At 46.2% G+C, this 10130-nt stretch overlaps 1 protein-coding gene across 1 annotated transcript; it reads left to right on the forward strand.

The window, feature by feature from the left end:
• Positions 1 to 1251: 1251 nt before the first annotated feature.
• Positions 1252 to 2420, forward strand: LOC125527007 (late embryogenesis abundant protein, group 3). The gene is made up of 2 exons (XM_048691589.1): positions 1252 to 1428; positions 1534 to 2420. Exons 1-2 carry the CDS (start codon positions 1369 to 1371, stop codon positions 2179 to 2181), a joined length of 708 nt encoding a protein of 235 aa, XP_048547546.1. The 5' UTR covers positions 1252 to 1368; the 3' UTR covers positions 2182 to 2420.
• Positions 2421 to 10130: the final 7710 nt, after the last annotated feature.

Raw genomic sequence — 10130 nt, forward strand, 5'->3', positions numbered from 1 at the left:
TTGGTTATTTTACATTTTAGCACTTATGATTTCCCTTATTCGTAACTAAGTTCTATAGCTTGCATGTTAGTACTTTTCAACACTTCTAAGAGGGCAATGAGGGAATTATGCTTGAATGAAATTTTTTATTTCTACTTTAACTCGCAATTGATTGGTCTGAATCAAATGCATATCATATTGATGCCACCTTTATTTGTCAAAATCATTGTTGGATGCACTGTCGCTAAGCACCTATAGATCACATGAAACAATTTGCAAATGCTTTGCATCATTTCATTGGAGGTACACATCCGGCGGAAGGCTCCACAAGAATGATATAAGCTACAAATGAGTGCAATGTGTCCGGTCTTGCTTGGAAAAAAGGACAATGTATAATTTCCATCTTGCAAAATGAAGCACCCATGCTGATAATAAATGTATACTTTGCAAATTCTTCATGTGCATGTCTTGCTTTCTTTTAACTACAAACACATGCTCATAGAAGTTTGACTACAAACACATACACACATAATGTATCTACGGGGCGCGGCGTGCCGCCGCGCGGGCATGGCTAGTTTAGGCCATTTAGGATGTCCTTGAGGCTAGGTGTTCTTTCGTCTCACTCAAAGCTAGACAAAGACGCGCCGATGCGTTGAGCTTCACAATGTTTTTCTTTCTTGGTTAAATCGCGAGATTTCCGAGCGAGCGTAGGGCGCAATTTTTTACCCGCTGTCGCCGCTGCTACTTCTGGAAGAAGAAGCGTCCGATCTCATCGAATGGAGCGACGCCGCGTTTGTTTATTCGTGTGGCTCGTGTGGTTTCCTTTTGCGGCGAGACAAGCGTCACGCACGCACAAACAAATCACACCGAGATCGAGGGCAACACGTCGACGGATCAGAGATATCGATGCCGATGCACATGGCGGCGACGATGGCGTCCATGCATGCACCACCGCACCGCCACCAAGAGAGCCGCATCCAACTTGTGCTCGATCGCTCGCCAGCGTGCGTGCACCCTGCTGCCGGGCAGGCAGATGACTCGTTGCCGTCACACGCGCCACCCCTTTACACTTGTTTATTGCAGCTTCTTCACCCGCTTTTGGCCTCTTCTTCCTCCGGCATGGGCTCGGTCGAATCGGTTCCATCTACATGGCAGAGCTTCGCGAAGGTACGGCCGGGGGAGCGGCGACGCGTGTCCTCCCTACGTGGCGGCCATACGAGCACCGCCGCGCAACGTGTCTCATAGGTTCTGCCTATAAAGGCCACCTGCTCCAAGCTCCTTACCATACCACAAGAAGCCGATCCACTCCAAGCACAGTCGAGCAGAAGCCTAAAGCGAGTGAGATTTCCCCCTTCCCATTGATTCCAGTTCGTGTTCCAAGAAACCAAAATGGCCTCCAACCAGAACCAGGCCAGCTACCACGCCGGCGAGACCAAGGCCCGCACCGAGGTAACCCTAGTCTCCCTCCTTGGTGTGTAGTGTGCACTCTGCCGCGCGCATGCGCCGTTGCTCCGGCGGTGATCTGAGATGTTCTGTCTGTTGGATGAATTGCAGGAGAAGACCGGGCAGGTGATGGGCGCGACCAAGGACAAGGCGGGGCAGACCACGGAGGCCACGAAGCAGAAGGCCGGCGAGACCACGGAGGCCACGAAGCAGAAGGCCGGCGAGACCACGGAGGCCACGAAGCAGAAGGCCGGCGAGACCACGGAGGCGGCCAAGCAGAGGGCCAGCGAGACGGCCGAGGCCACCAAGCAGAAGGCCGCCGAGGCCAAGGACAAGACGGCGCAGACGGCGCAGGCGGCCAAGGAGAAGACGTACGAGACGGCGCAGTCGGCCAAGGAGCGCGCCGCCCAGGGCAAGGACCAGACCGCCAGCACCCTCGGCGAGAAGACGGAGGCGGCCAGGCAGAAGGCCGCCGAGACCACGGAGGCGGCCAGGCAAAAGGCCGCCGAGGCGACCGAGGCGGCCAAGCAGAAGGCGTCGGAGACGGCGCAGTACACCAAGGAGTCCGCCGTCGCCGGCAAGGACAAGACCGGCAGCGTCCTCCAGCAGGCAGGGGAGACGGTGGTGAACGCCGTGGTGGGCGCCAAGGACGCCGTGGCCAACACGCTGGGCATGGGCGGGGACAACACCAACACCACCAAGGACAACACCACCGGCGCCACCACCAAGGACACCACCACCACCACCAGGAATCACTAGACGCATGTGTTCCCGCTTAATTTGCTTTGCTTTAGTAGTGTTTGGTCATTCGCGGGCCTTCTACATATTTGTATGTTTCCACTCTTTCGTGATTTCAGCTCATTTGGTGTAAAAGTTTGCCTTCGATTTGATGTACTCCTCGTGTCCGGTTCTGTATTAGTACGAGTTATGGTCCATATACTTTGGTGTAAATGGATATCGAGGACACTCGAAGGCGGCAATAAAGTGTAATTTCTTTATTCCGATGGTATACATTCCTTCCCCTCATTTTTATAAACGCACATCCTACCCTAGGACCCTTCAAAAAGATTAAGCCGGCAAAAGTTACCGTAGACGTAGTCGACCGAAACGTCTTCTCTACACAAGCACCTCGTTGGGCTCGTTACCATACACACTTTGTAGTCGACGGGACGTCTCCTCTTAAGATTTTATGAAGAGATTTTGGTCGATGGGACGTCTCCTCTTAAGATTTTATGAAGAGATTTTGGTCGATGGGACGTCTCCTCTTAAGATTTTATGAAGAGATTTTGGTCGATGGGATGTCTCCTCTTAAGATTTTATAAAGAGATTTTCACTGAACATAAGCATCCAACATCTTCACACTTACCTGGTTGGGTTGGGCTCGTCTCCTCTCACTGAACACAAGCACCGTTGGTGGGCTTGTCTCTTCTCCTAAACGCAAGCATCCTCATCGGGTTAGGTTAGGATACTGCTGTTCATATAACATCAGATTAATCACTCCACAACAGTATTATTAAATGGGTCTGTCTAGGATAGTCATGTCACCAGCATAAAAATATATTATTGAATGGGTCTGTCTAGGATAGTCATGTCACAAGCATAAAAAATATAGAAAATAGTTACATATGATTTGTACAGTGGATGATGTTGTTTTTGTGATCAGGAAAAAAACAATACAACATCTATTCATAAATTACCTTCTCGTAAATTTACTTTAGCGAACGATTCATATAGCCTTTAACATAATTCCTCCGGTTATTATATAGCCTTTAACATAATTCCTTCGGTTAACATTGAATCTTTATTTGGAACATGATTAGCTGGAGTAGATCATATTATCGCGTTGCCTATTTGAATTGAAATATGCACGCTTATTTAGGCTATATGGAACTGCAGAAACAATATGATTTTTAACAGACAACACATTATTTTAAAGTTCTCGCAAGTCATTTTCAGAGTTACGACATGGATCGATACATGGTCCTTGCTCACTCATGAATTCTAGGAAGTATTTGATTACTGGGTGCAACCAATGAGAAATGGTAGCACGGGCTATATTCAACTGATTTGGATGACGGTCTCATAATAGGATAAGAGTTTAGGGTTCTTGTCCTATTATATATACCGGTTGTGGTATTGAGTTGTGTATTTTTTTTTCTTTGCTTCGCTTGCGAGCTGTAATGAATTTAAGACTATATGCTTTTTGAGACTTTTAATAATATGACTGCATGCATCGTTCAGATGTAGAAGCCGGGGACAAGCCTCTTTCTAGAAAAAAAACACCACGAATCTTCATAAAAAGAAAATAAAAAGGAAAAAATGTAGATACTTGCATAAATCTTCAAGATCAATGACATAACACTTAAATGTGCAATACATGAATCTCCAAGAACAATAACACATAAATACTTAATACACAAATCTCCAAGATCGAATGACATAGGACTACTATAGTCGTTACCGAACTGGACCTAGATTTCTAGATGAGAATACGTAAAGCTTGCAAATAGGAAAAGAGTACAAAAAGGGTACAACACAAAACGACTAATTCTGCACTTGTCACTTTTGCCCAAAGATGCACACGCGTGCTCGTATTTTGTGATGGTTTAATATCTCTGGCTTAGTATCTCGGAGGTGATAAACATACACAAAGCTCACATTTTTGCGCCGGTTATATCGAATGTGATAAGCATACACAAAGCTCACAAATACTTTCATGGATAAAACATCTATTTTTTTATGAATACGCAAAGCTTGCAAATAAAAAATACAAGAAAGATACACCACAAAGAAATAGGATATTTTCACTAGATGATCACTATTATTTTGTGAATATGCAAAGCTTGCAAATAAAAAGTGTATAAGAAAGACGACACAAAACACAAAAAGGCTCAAACAGGTCTGCTTCAAGGAGAGAGATATGGCATGCTCGGCCCGAACAAAGCAAAAGACAATTAAATCCTTTTAGCCCAGACTCTAGCCATGGAAGGCAAGGAGCCTCGAGAGTGCCTAGAGATCGGCAAACAGGCTGGAGGAGCCATGAAAGACAAGAGCATCGAGACCACCTAGAGATCAAGTAGGCTGCACATATGCAAGTAGGCTACATAACTTGCCATTGAGATTGCCTACAGACCAGAGACAAATGCCATGAGGAAAGTGTCGGTGAAGTCATACATGACGCCCTAGTTGTCCATGCCTTGAGAGGCAGCCTGAACCAACCTGACATCCAATATCCCTAGATCCATCATCGGAGACGACACATGCAAACAAGACAACACCCTCAAAAAAGAGAGTGATGTGTCGCCGTCATCTAATTTGAAGGGCCGGACCTAGGGTTTCTCCCTATGCTCGAAGAGGGGCGCAGATAAATGTCATGGCAACGCCTGAAGGGGATGACAGTCGCGAGTGTCACCACTACCAGCATCAGCAATCAAGTAAGGATTTATCTCTAATCCGAGTCTGAGCAATCTGATATCCATCAAAAAAAGATCGAAAAAAGATCTAGAGACGAGGAAATCAAGTCGTTGTTCAGAACCGCCACCACAAGAAGGGGAGTTGCGCATGTTGCCGCAAGGTTGCAGTAGCACCACCGGACATGCGTCTTGGACATGGCGGAGGACGAGACAAGGAGGTGGATGGGGTTGGGAGTGTTGGGGAACGTAGTAATTTCAAAAAAATTCCTACGCACACATAGGATCATGGTGATGCATATCAACAAGAGGGGAGAGCGTGTCCACGTACCCTCGTAGACCGAAAGCGGAAGCGTTAGCACAACGCGGTTGATGTAGTCATACGTCTTCACGATCCGACCGACCCAAGTACCAAACACATGACACCTCCGAGTTCAGCACACGTTCAGCTCGATGACGTCCCACGAACTCCGATCCAGCAGAGCTTCACGGGAGAGTGCCGTCAGCACGACGGTGTGATGACGGTGATGATGATACTACCGACACAGGGCTTCGCCTAAGCACCTCTACGATATGATCGAGGTGGATTATGGTGGAGGGGGGCAACGCACACGGTTGGGAGAGATCAACAGATCAACTTGTGTGTCTAGAGGTGCCCCTGCCCCCGTATATAAAGGAGCAAGGAGGGGAGGCCGGCCGGCCCCTGTAGGCGCGCCAGGAGGAGGAGTCCTCCTCCTAGTAGGAGTAGGACTCCCCTCTTTCCTACTCCTACTAGGAGAGGGAAAGGAAGGGGGAGAGGGAGAAGGAAAGGGGGGCGCCGCCCCCCTCTCCTAGTCCAATTCAGACCAGAGGGGGAGGGGCGCGCGGCCTGCCCTAGGCCAGCCCTCTCTCTCTTCACTAAGGCCCATAAGACCCACTATTTCTCCCGTGGGGGGGGAGGGGTTCCGGTAACCCTCCGGCACTCCGGTTTTCTCCGAAACCATCCGGAACACTTCCGATGTCCGAATATAGTCGTTCAATATATCGATCTTTACGTCTCGACCATTTCAAGACTCCTCGTTATGTCCGTGATCATATCCGGGATTCCGAACTACCTTCTGTACATCAAAACACAAAAACTCATAATACCGATCGTCACCGAACTTCAAGCGTGCGGACCCTACGGGTTCGAGAACTATGTAGACATGACCGAGACACGTCTCCGGTCAATAATCAATAGCGGAACCTGGATGCTCATATTGGCTCCTACATATTCTATAGAGATCTTTATCGGTCAAACTGCATAACAACATACGTTGTTCCCTTTGTCATCGGTATGTTACTTGCCCGAGATTCGATCATCGGTATCTCAATACCTAGTTCAATCTCGTTACCGGCAAGTCTCTTTACTCATTCTGTAATACATCATCTCGCAACTAACTCATTAGTTACAATGCTTGCAAGGCTTATAGTGATGTGCATTACCGAGTGGGCCCAGAGATACCTCTCCGACAATCGGGGTGACAAATCCTAATCTTGATCTATACCAACTCAACAAGTACCGTCGGAGACACCTGTAGAGCACCTTTATAATCACCCAGTTACGTTGTGACGTTTGGTAGCACACAAAGTGTTCCTCCGATAATCGGGAGTTGCATAACCTCATAGTCATAGGAACATGTATGAGTCATGAAAAAAGCAATATCAGTAAAATAAACGATCAAGTGCTAAGCTAACGGAATGGGTCAAGTCAATCACATCATTCTCCTAATGATGTGATCCCGTTAATCAAATGACAACTCATGTTTATGGTTAGGAAACCTAACCATCTTTGATTAATGAGCTAGTCAAGTAGAGGCATACTAGTGACACTTTGTTTGTCTATGTATTCACACATGTACTAAGTTTCCGGTTAATACAATTCTAGCATGAATAATAAACATTTATCATGATACGAGGAAATAAATAATAACTTTATTATTGCCTCTAGGGCATATTTTCTTCAGGAAGGTGGCGGGGTGGGGAGGGATAGCGAAGGATGCAACGACAACCGCTGATGTCGAAAAGCCAGGAACTAGAGTTAACGCAGATCTGGGCGGTCGGGGCCAAAGCCACCAGGACGCTAGCGAGCCGAAGAAGCTAGCGAGGACGCAACCTCCGAAACAATTGTGACAGAGCCATGCCAGCAGAGGATGACGACGAGCCATGGATGCTGGAGAACGCATGCCAAGGGCAACCGGGGCCAGAGTCGCACCGGCAAGAGGCCTACCGCGAAGCCTCATGTGTCCAGCTACCAAAGGCGGCCATAACCGGGGAATCACCATGGCGAACCCACCATAGTCCGGCCCATAGCCATGTTTGCAACTCAGAGGGGGGGAAACACCACTGCGGCGCCATCAAAGGGCGATCCAAGCCAACCAAGGAGCTCTGCTGCCGAAATCTCGGGAGTTAGTGCGGTCTTCGACGGCTACTCCTCTGGTGGCGGTGAAATGAGGAGGAGGGAGGGGTAGGTGGCGGCGCAATTTAGGTTTCCCCTGCCACCACTAGATAAGCACCTATTGATATCCTGTCATTTTGGTATTGCACTTGGTCTTGAACCTGGGACGTCACTCATTTGTGTCGTGTACTATGATAGGTTTTTTCTTGATGTCATATCGCAGGCTATCTTTCACTAAGCTTCCCTTTGGCATGGAATTCAAAGTAAGTGAACATTGCTTTACTCTACTCTCCCAAATAAGTATGAAGTGATATTTTCTCTTAGCTCTTTTGAAAAATGTATAGATATCTCACCATCTTCTTTGATAGAAATGCTATTCTTTCTTTTACACCCATTTACTTTTTCATGAAAATAAGCAAGGTCTCTAATTCTTTATACAAGTCACTCTACTGTTCACCTCCTCTTTTATGCTCACACTCTTTCATTTCACAAATTTGGGTCAGTAAAGGATGCAAGTGTTATCCAAAATGAATGAATGTAAATTGTTTGTAGGTGGCTTTTCAAGTCAGCAGTCAAATCCTAGGGCACTTGCTCGAAGCCTCGAATTAGAACAAAAAGGCGATATGAAACCGAAATAGCTTGTTATTCAATAGTTTGCCCTAGTTACCATCGACAACTTGGGCTAAGCCATGGGTCAACACATCCTCCGATAGAAGTAGAAGTCGTTGAATATAGAGTTTTGTGGTATCTCAACAATTAAACCATAGAACTACAAATATTTTCATATGATTGAGGTTCCCTTTCATTATGAATAGCTTCCAGCCACAAGCAAAATCCCAATAGACGTCATCGTCAAAAGACTATTATCTTCCGCCACGTACAGTGTCAACGTATGCATAATCAGAGGAGAAGAAATGTTTTCCTAACAAGAAAGAACACATATTCTAAAACAATGACTAACATAAGGTTGCTGCCCTTGCGAGGATATGAGATTAAAAAAAGAACTTCTATCATTCTCTGAACCAGTTGTCGAACATGTTACATGCGTCACGAAGAGTGTATAAGTTAGAATCACAAACTGTGAACTACTACATCACACGAGCAGAGTTACACTAAAAAACATGACCTTAATGAATTACTCGTGGTGGCAAACTAAATGGCAGTTACTATCATGTCAACCCCGATATGTAAGGTTGTCTATGGTCAAAACTACTTCATGGTTTAAAAGCCACAAGAAGATCTTCAATCAAAGTAACACACAATTGTGTATCTGTGACATCAAATCTTATCTCCCATTCTTCCCATTCTTCCCACTCAAGACTCAACTCGACCATGCCATGATTCTTGCAGTTTTATGATATCTTAATATTCATCTTCAATGGCTTTCAAAGCCGCATCTATCTATTGCCATTTTCTCCTTTAACATGCGCCAACTTTTCGTGTGTCAAACGGTCATCTGCCGTACAACCCTTTCTAGCTCATCGAGGCACAACTTAGAAAATCAAGCAGACTATGTTCCTGCTCTTACAAAATCATAGCCCCTCTGGTCCAAATTAATTGGCACAGTCTCTATACAATAATAGTACTATGTAACTTAATTGACGCAGTCTCTGTACCTCACCGTCACGCTACCCCACCCAATCTCTTTCCTGAACCTGTCTTTACACTGAGGTAATAGCACCCCAGATCCACAAACTTGCATCGAATGTGATGTTTTAGTCCAAAACTTGCAAAATGTGACTGAGGACTCCACAAACTTGACACCCTATGTGATGTTTTGGTCCACAGGCCAGAGGGTGGACTGGTCAGCTGTGGCAATTTTGCACAAAGGCCCCTGGCGTTCACTCGATTCAACCCGCAGTGCTTACCGCCAAATACACATGTACGATGAGATGAACGCCCCAGATCCCAGGACGGGCCGCTACAGTCCCACGTCGTATCGGGGGGCAGCAAGACGCCTAGGTAGATCGATCCCCACCCGGCCACCCCACGCAAAATTAGCAGCCGTGCCCATGCATTCATGCACGCAGATCCGTCCATCCATGGCTTTAGTTAATGTCAATGAACTCCATGCGCATGAATGCATGATGCAGTACTACTACTACCACTACTGTAGATGAGCACGTACTACGCACTCTAGCCAGGTAGCCTTGTCGTGGATTAGGCCTCTCGTGTACGTACGTACGTGCCCAGGCAGGATCTGTGGCGTGGAGGGCTCCATTTTGACACGCAGTTAATAGAGCAAGCATTTGCATGCATGGTCCAACCCTTCGAATTACTCCTACTACTACTCCATGCATGCGTTGCATTGCATTGCCTTGCCGGTAAAAAACGGTCAGGGTTGAAAGCTTAGCAATGCCTGATTTGAAAAGATTCTCGAGTAATGTGAGTTGGGACCTCTCTTGGCTAAAGCTTTGGGCACGCAGTGAATTTTGAACTATCCTCTTGGAGCTAGCTACACACCCCTTTCTATGTGTAATGTGTTGATTAGCTGTAGAGGATATAAGATGTAGCACGAAAAATTAAATGCAAGGAGACAGTAAAAAGATCAAGAACAGGGTAAAAAATAATACTCCCTCCGTTTCTAAATATTTGTCTTTCTAGAGGTTTCAAATGGTGACTACATACGGAGTAAAATGAGTGAATCTACACTCTAAAATATGTCTATATACATTCGTATGTGGTGACCATTTGAAATCTCTAGAAAGACAAATATTTAGGAACGGAGGAAGTACTAACACAAACATTATTTCCTCACTGAAACAGAAAATGGCAGAAAGGCATGCTTGCTTGCAGCACTATAGGAGGAGCACTGCAGGAAAGAAAGTTGAAAGAAAGGCATACGCATGCTTGAGCCAAGCACAAGCATGCTAGGTTGCACA

Source organism: Triticum urartu, chromosome 1 (assembly GCF_003073215.2).
Source record: "Triticum urartu cultivar G1812 chromosome 1, Tu2.1, whole genome shotgun sequence".
Classification (NCBI taxonomy): domain Eukaryota; kingdom Viridiplantae; phylum Streptophyta; class Magnoliopsida; order Poales; family Poaceae; genus Triticum; species Triticum urartu.

What these genes read in the sequence shown, in the direction of transcription:
- LOC125527007 (XM_048691589.1), top strand. Translation starts at nt 1,369, where the DNA reads ATGGCCTCCAACCAGAACCAGGCCAGCTACCACGCCGGCGAGACCAAG. An exon ending in AGACCAAGGCCCGCACCGAG is followed by an intron (nt 1,429 to 1,533) that starts GTAACCCTAGTC and finishes GATGAATTGCAG; the next exon opens with GAGAAGACCGGGCAGGTGAT.